A 20,399-nucleotide genomic window follows, 5' to 3' on the forward strand; every position below is an offset into this window, starting at 1 on the left:
GTCCGGGTATCATTCTAGTAAATCTATGCTGCACTCCCTCCAAGGCCAATATGTCCTTCCGAAGGTGCGGTGCCCAGAACTGCTCACAGTGCTCCAAATGCGGTCTAACCAGGGTTTTGTATAGCTGCAGCATAACTTCTGCCCCTTTGTACTCTATATTTAGAGGTCTAAAGGCCAGCATTCCATTAGCCTTATTGATTATTTTCCTGCACCTGTTCATTACACTTCACTGATCTATGTACCTGTACTCCTAAGTCCCTTTGGACATCCACTGTTTTTAACTTTTTACCATTTAGAAAGTACCCTGTTCTATCCTTTTTTGATCCAAAGTGGATGACCTTACATTTGTCTACATTGAATTCCATTTGCCACAGTTTTGCCCATTCACCTAATCTATCAATATCCCTCTGTAATTTTATGTTTTCATCTACACTGCTAACAATGCCACCAATCTATGTGTCATCGGCACAAGACTTTCTATGCCTTTCATGAGACTTTCTATGCCTTCATCTAAGTCGTTAATAAATATTGTGAATAATTGAGGCCCCAAGACAGATCCCTGCGGGACTCCACTAGTCACAACCTGCCAATGTGAGTATGTACCCATTATCTCTATTCTCTGTCGCCTTTCGCTCAGCCAATTTCCTAACCAAGTCCGTACTTTTCCCTCGATTCCATGGGCTTCTGTCTTAGCTAACAGTCTCTTACGCGGGACCTTATCAAATGCCTCTGGAAGTCCATATAAATAACATCCATTGACATTCCCCTGTCCACTACTTTAGTCACCTCTTCAAAAAATTCAATCAGGTTTGTCAGGCACGACCTACCTTTCACAAATCCATGCTGGCTCTCTCTGATTAACTGAAAATTGTCGAGGTGTGCAGTCACCCTATCCTTAATTATAGACTCCAGCATTTTCCCCACAACAGACGTTTGGCGAACTGGTCTATAATTCCCTGGTTTCCCTCTCTCTCCTTTCTTAAAAAGCAGAGTGACATGCAATTTTCCAATCTAGAGGGACAGTTCCTGAATCTAGAGAACTTTGCAAGATTATAGTTAGGGCATCTGCAATGTGCTCACCTATTTCCTTTAAAACCCTGGGATGGAAACCATCTGGTCCTGGGGATTTGTCACTCTTTAGTGCTATTATTTTCTTCATTACTGTTGCTTTACTTATATTAATTTTATCGAGTCCCTGTCCCCGATTCAATATTAGTTTTCTTGAGATTTCCCGCATGCTATCCTCTTTTTCTACTGTAAATACTGAAGCAAAGTAATCGTTCAATATGTCCGCCTTTTCTCCATTGTCAATGACAACATCCCCACTTTCAGTTTTTAAGGGGCTAACACTGCTCCTGACCACCCTCTTTTTCCTTATGTAACTATAAAAGTTCTTCGTATTGGTTTTGATATCCCTTGCAAGTTTCTTTTCATACTCTCTTTTTGTAGCTCTTACTGTTTTGTGACCCTTTGTTGATCTTTGTATCTTTCCCGTTTGCCAGGATCTGTGCCATTTTTTGTCTTTTTGTATGCCCTTTCCTTATGTCTTATACTGTCCCTTACCTCTTTAGTTGTCCATGGCTGTTTTTTTTGGCAAGTAGAGTTCTCGCCCCTCAGGTGTATAAACCAATTCTGTATCACGTTAAATTCATCTACCTTGTTGCGAATGCTCCGTGCATTAAGACACAATGCTTTTAGACTTGTCTTACTAAGATTGCTAGTCATCTTAGTATTATTTTGCACTAAGGCCCTATTTGTTTTTTGCCCTTGTTTTCTCTGCCCTCCACTATTGCTTCTTCCCTTTCTGTCTTTTGTTTCTATCCTTGTTTCCCCCTCCTCTGTCTCCCTGCTCAGGTTCCCATCCCCCTGCCATTCTAGTTTAAACCTTACCCGACAGCACTAGCAAACACCCCCGCGAGGACGTTGGTCCTGGTCCTGCTCAGGTGTAACCCGTCCCGCTTGTACAGGTCCAACCTTCCCCAGAACCGGTCTAAGGAATCTAAATCCCTCCCTCCTACAGCCACGCATTCATTTGTCTATTCTCCTGTTCCTATACTCATTAGCATGTGGCACTGGTAGCAATCCTGAGATCACTACCTTTGAGGTCCTGCTTTTTAATTTATCTCCTAACTCCTTAAATTCACCTTGCAGGACCTAATCCCTTTTTTTACTTATGTCATTGGTACCGATATGGGCCACGACTATTGGCTGTTCACCCTCCCCCTCCAGAATGCCCTGCAGCCACTCCATGACATCCTTGACTGTAGCACCAGGGAGGCAATATACCATCCTGGAGTCACGTTTGCGGCTGCAGAAACGCCTATCTGTTCCCCTTACAATTGAATCCCCTATCACCATAGCCCTGCCACTCTTATTCCTCCCCACCCCCCCCCCACTCCTGTGCAGCAGAGCCACCCGTGGTGCCCCAAACTTGGCTCTTGCTGCTTTCCCCTGATAAGCCATCTCCCCTAACAGGATCCAAAGCGGTATATCTGTTTGAGAGGGAGATGGCCCCAGGGGACTCCTGCTCTAGCTGCCTAGTCCTTTTACTCTGCCTGGCGGTCACCCATTTCCTTTCTGCCTGCGTAATCTTTACCTGCGGTGTGACCACCTCACTGAACGTGCTATCCACAATAGTCTTAGCATTGCGGATGCTCCACAGTGAATCCACCTGCAACTCCAGCTCCGAAATACAGTTAGCCAGTAGTTGCAGCTGGACGCATTTCCTGCACACATGGTCACCAGGGACACTAGTAGTGTCCATGACTTCCCACATAGTACAGGAGGAGCATATCACGGGTGCAAGCTGCGCTGCCGTGACTTGCCTTAGATTTACACTGCGTTCACCTCTCAGATTCTCCTCCCGCTCTCTGTCTCTCCTTTTATACTGTGCTTACCTCTCCGACTCACCTGTGACGTCGCACAGTAGTTTTCTCTTGTTGCAGGTCTGCTGCTGCTTTTATCCCCACTCTCAGTCTTCTGTTGCTCAGGTCTGCCGCCACTCTGCGGAAAAAGTTAGGAAAAGCAAGGCAAAGCAGCACCTCCTTCCCCCACTTCACCGAACTCCCACACTCACCAAACTCTCAGCTGACCACTCGGTGCTCCATTGAACTCAGTGCTGGTTGCACTACAGGCCCTGTATTTCTACTGTTTGTGACTCAGATGACTCAGGCCTGCTCCTATTTCAGGAACCAGTTTAATCCAGCTAACCAATTAACTAACTACAGCAGCTCTCTCTGCTGAAGCCTGACAGAAACTTAAAAATTTAAACTTTAAAATTGAACTTAAACAGTTGTTAGCAATTTACACTAGATTTTAAAGAGATTAACCCTTAAACTCCCATACTCACCAAACTCTCAGCTATCCACTCGGTGCTCCATTGAACTCCTCCTCAGGGCTATTTTTGCCAGTTTGATTTGTCCAATCTATGTGAAAGTTAAAATCGCCCACTATTATTGCATTACCTTTTTTACAAGCCCCCCTTATTTCCTGATTAATATTTTGCCCTACAGTGTAGCTACTGTTAGGGGGGCCTATATACTACTCCCACCAGTGATTTCTTTCCCTTGCTATTTCTTTCCTCCACCCAAATTGATTCGACATCTTGATCTTCTGAGCCAAGATCATTTCTCACTATTATACCAATTTCATCCTTTATTAACAGAGGTACCCCACCACCTTTACTCTTTTTCCTATCCTTCCAAAATGTTAAATAACCCTGAATATTTAGCTCCCAACCTTGGTCACCTTGCAACCACGTCTCTGTAATGGCCACGAGATCATACCCATTTGTTTCTATTTGTGCTGTCAATTCATCTATCTTATATCTATTTATCTGGTCATGTTTGATGTGATAATGAATAACAAAATTGACTTGTTTAAGCCACAAAAAAACAATTCTATTGCCATGTTGTGATTAGCTCCTATTTGGTACATTTTTTTGATCTCCTCTTTGGGGAGGGTGACAAAGGGGAAATGGAAGAGAAAGACATGTGGAACGCTGTAGCTGATTTGTGTGAATAATTCAAGTACTATCTACTGCCAGCTTCAATTGATAAGGGAACAGAACTTTCCCATTTCAATGTCTAGATGGCATATTGAAATTACGTTACTATCTTGCTCTCATTGTTATTGAAGAAGTATATTTCACTGTAGTATTCCACATTCCCTCAATGTTATAAAGGGAGATACCTGTACACTTACTGTTATCTTTCAGTTGCTCCTTGTTACTTTGTTAAGCTTCTGGTTAGATAGAGCCTAGAGCAGATGGTGTCTGTAGAGCTCCCCAGTGACAATTTTGAATGGGGACTTGCCTTCAGCCAACTATTCCTATTCATGACATCCCTGATTGGAGGTCCATACCAACACACACGACACGCAATGTCTCAATCAGCTGGCAGCTATTTGTCACTGTGGTTTTGACCCATTAAACCCAGGGCTTCTCAAAGTACTGGATTCTCAACAGCCTCTTCACACCATGGGGTTTTGATTGTGCCCTTCTCATTTGAAATTGTTGTCAATCCCACTAAGACACCATCCTTGTAGCACTTCCTGCCTTTTTAATTACAATGACCATGCGTTTAAAAAAAGGTCTAAGAGAGGATCCCAGATATGCCCAGTAGCCAACCCCAAATGGTGTCACAAGCACTTTTCCAGAACCTTCTTGAATGTGAATTAATAACTCTGGTGATTGTAGTTTTTGTTTGTCCAAGGTACTTTCTAGAAGTGCTCTTTGACTATTTCTGTAATTAGGAATCTAAAATGATGCAGCTGTAACTTTTACAGCACAGTATTAAAATCATTTGAATCCTGTAATAATAACCTTGTAAAGGAACATTAAGATACTGTATGTCCTTGGCAGGTGTGATTTTCTTGGCCTCACCCTCACCTGCTCCTTGTTAGTTCCTTCAGCAACGGCAGAAATGAACAAATGTTGATAATGGAAATACGCAAATACATGGTCTACTCCCAGTATCTTCCCATGAAGAGAAATCACTTTTGTTGTTACACACAATTAAGCTTAATTTGCATGTGCAGACTTAATGCAGTTTTATTCCAACCGGTTTGATGGAAGTTATTGTTCAGTGTAATTCAAGTTAAGTATATACCGTCACTTCAAAAATAATAAACTGACTTGTATGAATATTTTGGCATCCTCCCCTTTTCCATCAATTTTCTGTTAGATCCCCACTATCTTTCACATTTCCTGTTCCATTTCGGCAGCGGTTGTGGATTGGGCTCTAGACATTTACACAGATCACATAGAATAATTAACAGCACGGAAACAGGCCATTTGGCCCAACTGGTCTATGCCGGTGTTTATGCTACACACGACTCTCCTCCCACTCTACTTCATCCAACCCTATCAGCATATCCTTCATTCTTTTTTCCCTCGTGTTTATCCAGCTTCCCCTTAAATGCATCCATGCTAGTCACCTCAACTGTTACTTGTGGATGCAATTCTTATTTTACATTTTAACCATTCTCTGGGTAAAGATGCTACATCTTTCATTTGCTTGTACCCACATATGTTGACCATGCTACTCAATTGGACAACCACTGACAATCAAAATTTCCCCCAAAGTCCCAGGTGGCCTTGCTTGGAGAACACACTTCAGCTCAAGGTTACAACTCTACAGGCTCCAGTTATTTGCAACAATGCAGGGCAGAGAATTTAATTATCTGTGTCATGGAAAATTCTCTACCCTGTTTTGAATTTGGTAAGAACCCGTGGACTCAGCTAGCAAACAGTGCAGCAAACAGCTTCTGGGGAACCATGTACATTTAAGAGTAAATTTCCCGGTCCTAGAACTAAAATGATAAGACCTCATAGTACCAAATCACCAAAGGCATTGGACCAATCTCACTGGATTTCCCAAGATTGGTCTCATTACATATTCATGGGCAAGCGCCCAGCCCATATTGAGCACGCTGGTGAGAACTTACTATGAGTGGGGAGTGGAAAGTAACATGTAACTGCAGCATTTTAAAAACTGCTGGTGCGCAAGGTATCCTGCGGCGAAAGACTCATCTCCTGATTCCCCAAAGCCTCTCCACCACCTAACAAGGCACAAGTCATGAGTGTGATGGAATATTCTCCACTTGCCTGGATGGGTGCTACTGCAACAACACTCAAGAAACTCAACACCATACAGGACAAAGCAGCCCGCTTGATCGGCGGCCCATCCACAACCTCAAACATCGACTCCCTCCACTACCGGCATACCGTGGCTGCAGCGTGTACCACCTATAGGATGCACTGCAGCAACTCGTCAAGGCTTCTTTGACAACACCTCCCAAACCCACGACCTGCACCACTTAGAAAGACATGGGCAGCAGGTGCCTGGGAACACCACCACCTCAAGGTTCCTCATCAAGTCACACACCATCCAGACTTGGACATTTATCGCTGTTCCTCCATCGTCGCTGAGTCAAAATCCTGGAACTCCTTACCTAACAGCACTGTGGGAGCACCTTCACCACATGGACTGCAGCGGTTCAAGAAGGCGGCTCACCATCACCTTCTCAAGGGCAACTAGGGATGGGCAATAAATGCTGGCCTTGCCAGCGACGCCCACATCCCAAAAATGAATTGAAGAAAAGCAAAGAGGTAGAGGAGAAATGACAGCAATGAACAAATAAGCTGCATTCTCAGATGCCTGATGGAAGGTCTTCCAAAGTGCAAATGAGAGTGTACCCTCTTTGGCATCCCAGGGCATCCTCCGTGCAGAATATGGTGGTTGCTTGAAAGTAGGTTGCTGCTGAGGTCAATAGTCTCAGGAAGCCTGCCAAGGTTAGCCAACATTGCCCATTTACTTGATGATATAGTGCAAAGTATGGAGGACACTAACAGTTTTCTTTTACCCTGACTGAGGCTGCATGCTGAGCCCTCACTAAACAGTTCTTTCCAAGCTCCAAATGCATGGCCATACTGCAGCAGGGCACACCATCACTGTTGATGTTAGACCATCTGGAAAAGTGTTTCTAAAAAGCAAGTTATCCTTGCATGACCCATGTTCATTTACTCACACATGAGCTGCGATGCAAGGCTCTCACTGGCCTATAGAATCTTCAAACTTCCAACATCTCTGTACCGCTTCTCTTCTTCACAGCACAGCAGGAGGGAGCAGATTCGAACTGGAGGTCTCCTCAGTTCAGACCCCTCGTTCAGTATGAAAATGTCATGCTGGTTATGATGGCACCTGAGAACATAGTAGGAGTGGGTCATGGTGAAGCTAGAGGACACCCTGATTCCCTTGTTATTCCTCCTCCCCATACTCACTTATGCATTAAAGCAAACCACCATGGCACACTATTAGCTCTGATGGCTGTTTTAGGCTGTGCTTTTCAGCCAGCATTCTAACATGCTTTCTTCTTCTGTATCTATAAGCATCCTTGAAAAACGTCACACTTTCAAGTGGCACCTCTCAAAGCCAGCACCTCACTCTCATCTCTATAAGAGCACCTAAAAGGAGCAATAGGATAAATTCTAGACCCCGCACAACATAAGAGAGAAATCAGGAGGGCAAAAAGGGGATATGAGATTGCTTTGGCAGATCAGGCAAAGGTGAATCCAAAGAGCTTCTACAAATACATAAAGGGCAAAAGGGTAACTAGGGAGAGAGTAGGGCCTCTTAAGGATCAACAAGGTCATCTATGTGCGGAACCACAAGAGATGGGTGAGATCCTGAATGAATATTTCACATCGGTATTTACGGTTGAGAAAGGCATGGATGTTAGGGAACTTGGGGAAATAAAGAGTGATGTCTTGAGGAGTGTACATATTACAGAGAGGGAGGTGCTGGAAGTCTTAACGCGCATCAAGGTAGATAAATCTCCGGGACCTGATGAAATGTATCCCAGGACGTTATGGGAGGTTAGGGAGGAAATTGCGGGTCCCCTAGCAGAGATATTTGAATCATCCACCGCTACAGGTGAGGTGCCTGAAGATTGGAGGGTAGCAAATGTTGTGCCTTTGTTTAAGAAGGGCGGCAGGGAAAAGCCTGGGAACTACAGACCAGTGAGCCTGACATCTGTAGTGGGTAAGTTGTTAGAGGGTATTCTGAGGGACAGGATCTACAGGCATTTGGAGAGGCAGGGACTAATTAGGAACAGTCAGCATGGTTTTGTGAGAGGAAAATCATGTCTCACGAATTTGATTGAGTTTTTTGAAGGGGTAACCAAGAAGATAGATGAGGGCTGTGCAGTAGACGTGGTCTACATGGACTTCAGCAAAGCATTTGACAAGGTACCGCATGGTAGGTTGTTACATAAGGTTAAATCTCATGGGATCCAAGGTGAGGTAGCCAATTGGATACAAAATTGGCTTGACGACAGAAGACAGAGGGTGGTTGTCGAGGGTTGTTTTTCAAACTGGATGCCTGTGTCCAGCGGTGTGCCTCAGGGATCGGTGCTGGGTCCGCTGTTATTTGTTATTTATATTAATGATTTGGATGAGAATTTAGGAGGCATGGTTAGTAAGTTTGCAGATGACACCAAGATTGGTGGCATTGTGGACAGTGAAGAAGGTTATCTAGGATTGCAACGGGATCTTGATAAATTGGGCCAGTGGGCCGATGAATGGCAGATGGAGTTTAATTTAGATAAATGTGAGGTGATGCATTTTGGTAGATCGAATCGGGCCAGGACCTACTCCGTTAATGGTAGGGCGTTGGGGAGAGTTATAGAACAAAGAGATCTAGGAGTACAGATTCATAGCTCCTTGAAAGTGGAGTCACAGGTGGATAGGGTGGTGAAGAAGGCATTCAGCATGCTTGGTTTCATTGGTCAGAACATTGAATGCAGGAGTTGGGATGTCTTGTTGAAGTTGTACAGGGCATTGGTGAGGCCACACTTGGAGTACTGTGTACAGTTCTGGTCACCCTATTATAGAAAGGATATTATTAAACTAGAAAGAGTGCAGAAAAGATTTACTAGGATGCTACCGGGACTTGATGGTTTGACTTACAGGGAGAGGTTAGACAGACTGGGACTTTATTCCCTGGAGAGTAGGAGGTTAAGGGGTGATCTTATAGAAGTCTATAAAATAATGAGGGGCATAGATAAGGTCGATAGTCAAAATCTTTTCCCAAAGGTAGGGGAGTCTATAACGAGGGGGCACAGATTTAAGGTGAGAGGGGAGAGATACAAAAGGATCCAGAGGGGCAATTTTTTCACTCAAAGGGTGGTGAGTGTCTGGAACGAGCTGCCAGAGGCAGTAGTAGAGGCGGGTACAATTTTGTCTTTTAAAAAGCATTTGGACAGTTACATGGGGAAGATGGGTATCGAGGGATATGGGCCAAGTGCAGGCAATTGGGACTAGCTTAGTGGTATAAACTGGGCGACATGGACATGTTGGGCCGAAGGGCCTGTTTCCATGTTGTAACTTCTATGATTCTATGATTCTATATACTGTCACAAAGGTTAAGCATTGGGCCAAAAAGTACTAAGCAAATAAATAAATCACTGAGGCTTCTTGAAAGGAATAGGATTCATGGTCGATGAGTTAGCACAAAGGCCTATGTTGGTGAGAATACATTTGGCTACTTCGCTGTGCACATGTTGCGAAAGCTGTTCATGCATTGGGTGAATCGAGCACTTAAAGGTCTTGTCAATGAGGGTCTGTCCCATGGCTCTTGCTGCTCCAAAAGATAATTCAGCAGGAATCTCTTCTGGCCCCATGTTAGTGTTGATGTGTTCTTGACTGTTGAGTGTCCTCCTCCTCCCCAACACATACACCATGTTGGATGGCAAAGTTGGTAAACATGCAGCAGACTGTGATGATCTTGGAGACCTTGTCAGGACTGTATTAAAAATACCATTTGATCAGTCCAGGTATCTGAAGTGCTGCTTCACTGTGCCTTCAATATGTTCGATATTGATCCTGATGGATACATGGACCTCTTTGCATTGGCACTTTCCTATTGTTCATGGGTGTCTCAGATGTATTATGAGCAAGGCTAAAGACAGTAGTCCAGATCTCCTAGGAGCTGTCCTTGCACTCGTCTTTCTCCATCAACAAATCCTGGCACTGTGGATTGCCTTAAAATGAATGAGTCATGACTGCTGTGGGGAACCAAGAATCGATTTACATGATCCTCTTTTGATGGTCACAAGCATCCCGCATGCTAATGAAGTGAAGGCCACCGGATACCGGATTTTGTGCGGGGTTCCTGCCTGGCCACATTGGTATCATCAATGACACCCTGGCCTTTTTGGAATCCTGCTATTTGAAAAAATTCCACTAGGGAGTCAGCCTTGGCTCAGTAGCACTCTTAGCTCAGTCAGAAGGTTGTGGGTTCAAGCTCCACTCCAGAGACTTGAGTGCATAATCTAGGCTGATACTCCAGTGCAATACTGTGGGAGCGCAGCACTGTTAAGAGGTGCCATCTTCCAGATCAGACGTCAAACCGAGGCCGTCTGCCCTCTCAGGTAGACATAAACGGTCCTATGGCACTATTTGAAGAGCAGGGGAGATCACCCAGTGTTCTGGTCAACATTTATCCCTCAACCAACATCTAAATCAGATAATCTGGTCATTTATTCCATTGCTATTTGTGGGCCCTTGCTGTGCTCAATTTGGTTGCTGCATTTCCTACATTATAACAGTGACTATGGACTTCATTGGCTGTAAAGCGCTTTGGGTGTCCTGAGGTTGTGAAAGGTGCTATATAAATGCAAGTTCTTTCTTTCTTTTACCCTCGTCTTCTGGCTGCACATGGGGAAACTGTAAAGTTGTTTTCCCTGGTGAATAATGCATTAATCTCCTGTTTGATACTGTGAACTGCACATTGATTGATGGTGCTGATGTCTCCTGTGGCAGCATGGAATGAGCCAAATGCATAAAAATTCAGGGCTATGGTGACCTTGACAGCCTCTGGCAGTGCCACCTCCAAGTTGGAACTCAGATTCCAAGAGATGGCACAACTGTGTCACTGCCTCACTAGGGAGGCACTGACACAGTTTTCCTCCTATATTCCAAGGTAGACGTATCGCCACCTGTAGATACAACTTCATGGGTAAAGGGGAGTGAGGGCGATCGTAATACAATCTGATCTTCCTCACATCCCTTCTTTGATTCTTATCCTCCAAATAGCACAAAAAAAATGAAGTAATCCCCATTTTCAAAATTATAATTATAGCAACTAAAAATGTGGCAGTCAGGTTAAAAAATCCAAAATAATCTGACAAAAAAAATCCATTGAAAATAGCACATAACACTAGTCTAAAGATAAATCACACTTTCAAATATTCTTCAAAAACATCTTACCAAAACAAAGGGAAAAGAGCTGCACATAGCCTTTTCAGGACAGCACTGAAAAACATGTTATGTGCTTTGTTGTGACTACCACAGACATATTCCCAACAGCATTGCAGCTGTTTCTGGTCATAGTATTTCTGATTATTCATAATCCATTTTAGGGTACATTTACAGCACAACTGTGGCATCTGAGCAAAACGGTTTCACTTTGTACCAATATTGCAGTTATTATGTAAGTGCAACTTGAATCAGGATTCAGGGCCTGGAGCAGAGTGAGACTCCTTGTGGGAGGGAATGTCCCTTCATTTTGGAGTTAGTTCACACCTCAACACTCACAAACTTCTCCTTTTAAATGCTGACTTTCTGCCGGCGTAGAAATTCCCTGCTCCCAAGGCCCATTTAACACAAGTGAATTCAAGGCATGGCAAATTCCTAGCAAGAATCTTGGGAAATTGCACTTCTGTTAATCAGCAAGTCATTTCAATGTATCATTCTATAATTTAAATTCTTGTATACATATGGTTGATAATACACCTGTTGCTATAAAACAGTACACCTTTTAACTCACCATGGGTAATGCCACGGGATATCTTCAGGGAATATTAAAGCAAAGCTCCTGCCTATTTTTGCAACGCTTTGAAAGCCAACTCCAAGTTTGTGAGCGTTATGGTCTGAACTGACTTCAAAGTGAAGTGAAAGGACCCTGCTTTGCTCCAGTTTTCAGTCAGGTCCTAAATCCTGCTGCCCTTACTGCAGTGATGGTACAAAGTGAAACCGTTTTGCATAAATTATACTGTTGTACTGTAAATGTACAATGTATGTTGGGACCATATCTGAGGCAGTTGTAAAAGATCACGTTGCTTTTTTCAATGCTGTCCTGACTAGGCCATGTGCAACTCTTTTCCCTTGTTTGGGAAATGGGCCAATGTCAAGGTCCTAAGACATTATGACAAAATGCTAGTGAATGACGATTTTGATGCTTCCATTTTCTTTTAACATAAAATCGTCTCAAGATGTTTCATTGAAAGATGTACGGAAAACTGATACTTTGCCAGCAAAGGAGAGATTAGGAAGGGAGACCAAAAGCTTGGTTGAAGAGGGAGTGTTCAAGAGGCTTTTAAAGAAAGAGTTGTAAAGGCAGAAAGTTTTAAGGACTGGATTGCAGTGAGTAGGACCCAGGCAGCTGAAGGCTTTGCAGCCAATGGTAGAGTGGGGGGTGGGGGGGGGGGGAAGTCTGCACAAGAGACCAGAGTCAGAGGAACAGAGATTTCAGCCAGGGGATGGAAATGTAGGGCTGCAGGAGATTGCAGGGATAGCGTGAGGTGAGGCTATGTAAAATTTGCAGATGAAGATGATTTTAAACTTGGTGTTGAGGACGGGGGAAGTCAACGTTGTTCAGCATGGACTGGTGTGATGGGTAAGCGGTACTTAGTGCGGGATAGGATACCTATAGTACTGAGGGAGTGCTGCATTGTCCCAGGTGCTATCTTTTGGATGAGACATTATCCAAGGCCCTATCTGCCTACTCAAGTGGCCATAAAAAAATCTCGTGGCACTATTTTGTTTGCCTGGTGTCCTGACCGACATTCCTCCCCCAATCAATATCACCAAAAAGAGATTATCTGGCCATTCATTCATTTACTGTTTGTGGGACCTTGCTATGCACAAATTGTCTGCTGCATGCACCTATGTAACAACAGTGATTACACTTCAAAAGTAATCCACTCCATGTGAAGCTCTTTGGGATGTCCTGAGGATGTGACAAGATGCTATACAAATTCAAGTTTGTTCTTTAACATTTCTTGCCTAGTCACACATGAAGAATAGCCACTCGGATGAGGTACCAGAGAGTGGTCATCATCTATGGAACAGTATCCAGCACCTCCAGAAGAGGAAAATATTGGGAATAAAACATAACTTGTGAAGCTCTGCCCATTAATAAACATCAATGTCACACCACCCAGAAAGATATGTTTTAAATATTACATAATGTAAATATTAACTATTTCAATATTAGAATTCAGCCTGCACACCACAAACAGAAGGCAGTATTTACAACAAAACTTTTGACAAAATAAGATACTGAAATAGCATTTATTACCACTTTTAGCATGATCCATCAGTAAACTAATCAGTGGTTTAAATAAGTATCCTAGGGACCTATTGTTTCTGCATATTATGGGTTAGTTCCTAACCAAATACAATGTTCAACAATACAATCAGCATTTAAATATTTGGACTGAGTAGAAGAATTGATCACCCCGTTAAGTGCTGTGAGTACTAATTTCTTTTAACTGTACTCAGCTATTTCCTTATGAAAATACTGTACATCTCAGCAGCAAAAAAAGTTTTTAAAAACCTAATTAGCTGCATATACACATTAAACAATGAATGGTGGTTTGTAAGTCATGCACAGCACCAAATGTAGGTCTTACATACATTCAATTTGCAGTCTATTTTGGTTTTCATCAAAGCAGATCCAAAACACTGGTTTTACATGAGGTCACATGATATCTGAAGAGATTTTAAAAAAACTGTTCACAAGCTCATGATAGACTGTAATACTTTCACAGTTATTGTTCAGCCATTGCACTATATCAGGCTAGACGTTTAGATCTTATACAACAATGCACAAAGATCTTTAAGATTCCCTCAGTTTTAAATTTTACATACAGTAATTAAAAAAAAACTAAAAATGATAGTTTAGAGATGTTATTTATAAAGAAATTCACTTCTATATCTTTGAATGAGAACGCACTGACTGTAATGGAAACATAGGTTCTGTACTGGCAAAGTCCAGTGGTTCTATAAATTACATTACACTGCTTTAACCTCTACTGAACTCAAAAAAAATGATGACACAAATGACTAGACATGGAGGCCATCGCTAATAAATTCTTTCAACAATGCAAAACAGATGTCAATTCAATAAATATTAAAATTAAAAGCTCTTATTCATTTATATACAGGAACTATACAAACTGCAACAAGAATTATGTTAATATATGTACTCTGTAATGAATGATGTGCCAAGCCGCAGTGTAAGGCAGGTTTGTACAAGCAACAAAACAACTAAATCTAATATAACAGCAATCATTCACTTACACATTATAAACCTATTACCTTATAGGATGCTGACATTTACATTATGTACATTATGAATGTAAATACATCATTTAATTACCACAACAGTACTGAAAATGTGTTTTCATGACAATATTTAAATTGCTTAAATCTAACATATTGTATGGCACCAGGAAGCTTGAGCAGCTACATGTATCATGTGTAGCACAGCCATTCCTTAAGTATGAGATCTTTTGTTCAGGAGTCAGAGGAACACAATTTTATAAGGACTAAAATGTTCATTGCAAATTTGATATTCATGCCAACGCAGTTCATTTATATTAAAGCAGCACCATTTTGTATTTGAAGACATTGACCGTTGCAGTAGATGAGGCTGCTGTTATCTTTTACAGTGCATACATGTATAATTATCACCATCTCAAGTGGACATGATATGAAACCAATACTGACCATGGTCTGTTAGCATGGCACACCTTTACCTGCAGCTGTATGCTGAAACTGGCAGAAACTGCCTCCAAGCGAGCAAGAGTATCAAGCAGTTTATCAGGGCTGTATGGTTCCACTGAGAGGATATTGCAAAACTGCAGTTCAGTTTGAAGGAAAGCAGTGCTGTTGTAGAATTGGCAATTTATGTTACGATGGGTGAGATTCTGTGGGTCAAGTCTGTTTCTGATTCACTGTCATCCCTTCTCTGTCTAGTTATAGTTGCTGAGCTCCATGTGTCGCTCCTACTAGTTGTATGAGGCAAAGTCTTGTCCCTGTTTGTAAACAGCTGATGAGTGGTAGTGGAGTCAAACATACCCACGTTGCTGTGCCGTGTTGCCTGTTCAGCAGGAGGCAACCTGAATGTGCTTGCAAAAGTGCGAGTATTTAGCGTAGCAAAACTGTTGGTGGTTCCCTGAGATCCTGTGGCAAAAACTTTGGTTGAAGAACTATCAGTATTATCGGTGCTGGCAGCTGAAATAAGGGTAGTTGGTGAACCCTCATCCTTCCTTATAGTGATGCCTTTGACTGTTGGATAATGGTTATTGGGGGTTGGCTTTGCCACTATTTCTGGGATAGGACTGGGGTGGATGGTGCCCTCAGCATCTTCAGTCTCTGAGGCTGCCTGAGAAAAAGGAGGTGGCAAAGTTGGGCCCCTTTTGTTGCAGGATTCACAGCACAACTTATTATACCCAGGAATAGAACAGTATCTAGCCAAAACTTCCATCTGACAAAAAATGGATTTATCTCCAAGGCATGGCTCCTCTGTGAATTAAATCAAAAAGAAGTAATTAGGGTTCTTGAAAAGACAAGTATATTTAATCTGAAAGTGAAACTGGATTTTACAAAAAAATGTCAAATTGATTACTTTTTTTTGATAGGAAAGGAAATAAAAGTACCATTAATTGGATCTATGTTCATTCCGAAAGTGACTGCTCAAGGTAACATCTCCAAGAACAAGCATTGTTTGTTTCTAGTTACGAACAAAGGAATTTGAGAATGGGGAGTTGGGTGACTGTGTAGTTTGCAGGGAAATATAGAGGAACGCATATTAATTTGTAAATTCTCTGTTGATTTTGCTGGGTGAAATTATCATATGTTTTCTTAACTGGTGTTAAGTTCTGCCTTGCATTAGGGTATGTGAGAGAAACCTCCCAGCCTATTACCATGTCCTTAGAATTTGTTTCCAGTATGCCAGAGAAGTTTTTCCAGTGCCCACTGATAGCAGCTTGTTTAGTTTCTTTTGACCTCAATGTGTTCAATGCCTCTTGTCTTGGCATTTCTAACTCTTTTTACCTTTTGTTCCAGATTTGCAACCTTTTATGCCTCTTGGCATGAGTGAATGTGGATCCTAAAGTCCCTATTGGTGGTCTTGCACTTTAGTGCAGGGTCGTCAGTTCTCACCTACAAAGCGAGCAAGTTATGCTTGTAGGAAGTTTAGGAACTCTAGGTCACAGAGGAGGGCAGGGTTGACACATTAGTGGCAGGGGTGGAGTAGAAGGCTAGCTAGGGTGAGCGGGAGGGTAATTCTCGGGCATGGTCTGAGATAGTTTAGTGGTCTATTCAAGAAAAGTGAGATTGCTTCAAAAAGTAGTAGTCTATGCTGGAGCATGTCTTATGTGGGTGTGATTAAGTCAAATCCTTCTTTAAGTTGTATGGCCACTCGGTCTTGGTCGTTAAATTTCCCTCAGGTTACACTGGCTGCTTGCCCTGATCCAGCTGGCTGTAAAAAGTCTCCAATTAGGGAAAATTCAGGATTTTCGATTCCTCTGCCAAACTTTACAAGGCTCTATTCCTTAAGCTCCTCCACCACGTATTGCAGACAGGCACCCTCCCAAACACATTCAAGATAGCCACTATCACACTAGTAGATAAATAAGGCAAGGACTCCATTCAGTGGCCACTATACCAACCAATATGCCTCTTCAACATTGACTACATGATATCAGTCAAGATCCTTGCTTCTAGATTAGTGCAGTTGCCTCAGGCTGATCCAGTTAGACCAAACAGGCTTTATATCAGGCTGACCTGAGAGAGGTGACTATTCAATATGGTGTACCATTGAAATCGTGGCAACACTGCTACCCTAGGTCAATCACTGGTCAGAGGAAGACATTCAACAGGGTAGAGTGGAGATATCTTCTTCTAACACTCAAGAGAATAGCCATTGGTGACAAATTCGGAAAGTGGATTGAAATTGTGTACTCACAACTCACACCCACATTCTGCACTAACAGCCTCAGTTGAACTATATACATCATATGGACTAGAGGAGGAGATTCTGTACATGGACCCCCAAATCTCTTTGCTCCTCTACAGTTCCTAGTTTCTCACCATTTAGAAAATACTACGAAATATCAAGCAGTCTGGGATCCGTCTTGGAGGCTCACTCAGCGCAACTTCTCCTTCAATCACCCAAGTCACCTCCTTGGAGTAGAAAGTGGTCCAGGATAGATGGGGAAATAAGCTGCAAACAGTGACCTCCCCATATACAGCCCAAGATAGTGATCACAAGCAACAGTACTGCTAGTTGGAAAGACCGCATTATTCACTAGAGATAAAATATTGAACCCTAGGGGCAAGAAAAAACTGCTTCAACCATTAAACCTGCATCGCTCCTAGCATAAGCACACCACAGCAAGAAATCTGAATGTACCAACATACTCCTGCTGCAAACACTGTAAGCAAAATATACAGAAGCTTCACAAAACATGCATATTAATGCAAAATCCTGAACATACAATTAAATCTGAATTCTCTGGTTTCTTCTCTACCCTGATTTCAAGTCTAGAATGAAAATATACCCATTCCTTTCCTAAGAACCAAAGTCTTGTGGTTTAAATGCCGTGGCCAACTGAGCTAACCCTAATTACACAACAATTTGCAAAACAAGTATCTTCAAATTAAGCGATAAACCAAAGCCACCCATACCTCTTATTATCTTTGCCTACGTGTATTCACTAAGCATAACTGTAATTGATTTCTACATTAGTGATATTAATTTTACAGTTCTACATGTGACCTGTTCCCTACATCTAAGGTTCAGCCATGTATGCAGGAAGGGAGCGTGACAATATAGTGATATTTAAAAATTTAAATTATCAAAGCTAAATCATAACCTCAATTCTGTAAATCCTACACATTTAGCAGGTGCAGGATAAATGGACTACTTTGAAAAAGACTTAATTTCACTGTGCTATAAAAAGTTCTTTCACAGAACCATGTAGCGCCACTACTGTCATGTTCACTCAGTTAGCAGCAATCTCCTCTAAGGTAAAAATTTGTGGGTTCAAGCCCCACTCCAGACATGAGCACATAGTCCAAGGTGGCACTTCAACTAAGGGAGTGCTGCATTGTTAAAGGTGCTGTCTTTCATGTCGATATTAAAGATCCCATGGCACTACTCAAAGAACACAATTCCCAGCATCCTGGCCAACATACTTTCCTCAAACAACATTGACAAAAGCAGATTAACTGGTCATTCATCTCACTGCTATTTCGGGAACTTTGCTATGTGCAAATAGGCCACTTTGTTTTGACTACAACAATGATTCAACTTCAAAGTAATTAATTGTATGTGCACCATTTTGGAATATAAATGTAAACTCTTTTGTTAAAACTTAACCAAGCTTGATTGGTTTTGGGGTAAAATGTTTCCTTTTTTAAAATCATGCTGGGAATGACATACATGACCTCCTTCCCTCAGGTCATATAAAGCCAAGGGCCTGTGCAATAGCAACAATTCACTTTAACTAAAAGCTATTTTTAAACAGACTTCACAGTAAAATTCCTAGCCAAATCAAAATATATATATAGCAGGGACTAAGGGGATGGTTGTGAGATAGCATGGTGTGTTAAGAAGCCTATAATCTGAAGAATAAAGACAATCCAACAAGGTAGACAATCTACTTATTTTCACTATAATATCCTGCACACATCAGAGGAACAGTAACAACTACAGAATCTAGGAAGGAGGGCCCTGCTGAGGATTCCCAACCCCTGCTGCAAGAAAGATCTTCCAAAAGCAGGCCCTGTGGATTTATCAAATATAAAAAGTAATACTTCATAATCTACCAGGAATACTCCAAACACCTGCTTTACAATCACCACCAATTGAGGCGTAACTAAGGAATGCTAGGAAACGACCATTGAATGTGGAATGGCTCTAATCAGGAGCCTTGGGCGCTGGCCTTCTAAGTCTCCTTCTAAGGGCAGGAAGCGCATGCGCATTTCCGGCTGGAAGTGTGCCACCCGCCATAATGGGGAAGGAGAAAAACAAATAGGCGTCCTTTACCCATGCCTGAAGCAGGCGTTAGGCCCTTTCCATATGCAAATTAGGCACCCAACGCCTGCTTGCGGCCCCCACTGCAAGACTGGATCGTCTTCAGCCAGCGCCAGCTGTACTCAGGGAAACCAGACCTTGGGATCACCTGTGACTTACATGGTAAGTTTTCTTTACATTTACTTATCTGAATGTGGAGTCTGGAGGAGCCTGAGAAACATGTCTCTGGATGCCATTGAAACCCTGGGTATACAGTCTAAATGGTGTACTTTCTTGTTTAGTTAGGTCTAACTATGTGATCCAATATAGGACAGAGTCCTCCAGATCTTTTGGCACAGTGAAATAAGCTCCCACTTAGTACTTGGGCTGCATATATTCAATTGCCCGATGCCATACAATTGTTAGTTTTTGTCATATGGGTGGGGGGGGTGGATTTTGCATATGATCTGCCAATTTGAAGATCTCTTATACTCTCCAGCTGACTTCAAAAGCACCTTTATAGCCAAAGGATAAATGGAGAATCAGCACTCCTGTGAAGTGCCTTGGGACGTTTTACTATGTTAAACAAGCTATATAAATGCAAGTTGTTGTTGAATCTGTTGCAGTTCTGAGTAGAATTGCGAGGTACAACCACGCACTGTGGTGGAGCAGATCCCAAGCAATGTGACCTTAGCTCTTAAGTTTAATTCATGTACCAACATCTGTTATAGCAGTTTGCAAATAATCTTTTATTAGTAGCTTAGCGACTTCTGTGACTTAGCTATTCTGCACATATTAGAGAAGGTAAATCATGTTGAAATGTATCTTCCCATTCTTTGCATGTGATATTTTCTCCCTCTCGAACCAGAAAGATGTTTCCCAAGTAATTATTTTGAATACTGCTGCTTTCAAGTTCAGCAGCATTAGTAGTTATACTATCAGTTATACAATATCAGGCCCACAGCCTCAAATCTCCTGGCAATTTCCTTTGCTATTTATTTAGTTAGTCACCTCCAGGCTCTATGTAGTCTGAGGCAGGAACTATATTGTTAGATGTCTAATCGTTGAGGTAGGATCTTTAGGTTGCATAAACAAATGAGATCACGAACTCATTACAGTCAAGAATGTGCTTATCGTGGATCTGGATTAATAGAACTCAGGGCTGTAATTAATTGGGGCATTCTACGTTAGATTTTAAATTGGTTACGCCCAGTTAACAGAAGTTAGTGGGTGCAACCGATCAGAAAAATCAACAGAGAACCTTCACAAGAGATTTTCACCCATTTAGCGCTTTCCCCAATTATGTGGTGC

General features: G+C 42.2%; 1 protein-coding gene across 1 annotated transcript in view; it reads right to left on the reverse strand.

The window, feature by feature from the left end:
• Window positions 1-13,365: 13,365 nt before the first annotated feature.
• Window positions 13,366-20,399, reverse strand: part of LOC137303925 (A disintegrin and metalloproteinase with thrombospondin motifs 3) — a 153,866-nt gene continuing 146,832 nt past the window's right edge. Inside the window, exon 21 of the mRNA XM_067972336.1 lies at window positions 13,366-15,592. Coding sequence (XP_067828437.1) covers window positions 14,973-15,592 — 620 coding nt within the window. The 3' untranslated portion in view covers window positions 13,366-14,972. The remainder of the gene's footprint in view (window positions 15,593-20,399) is intronic.

The sequence above is a fragment of the Heptranchias perlo genome, chromosome 36, assembly GCF_035084215.1.
Source record: "Heptranchias perlo isolate sHepPer1 chromosome 36, sHepPer1.hap1, whole genome shotgun sequence".
NCBI classification, from domain to species: domain Eukaryota; kingdom Metazoa; phylum Chordata; class Chondrichthyes; order Hexanchiformes; family Hexanchidae; genus Heptranchias; species Heptranchias perlo.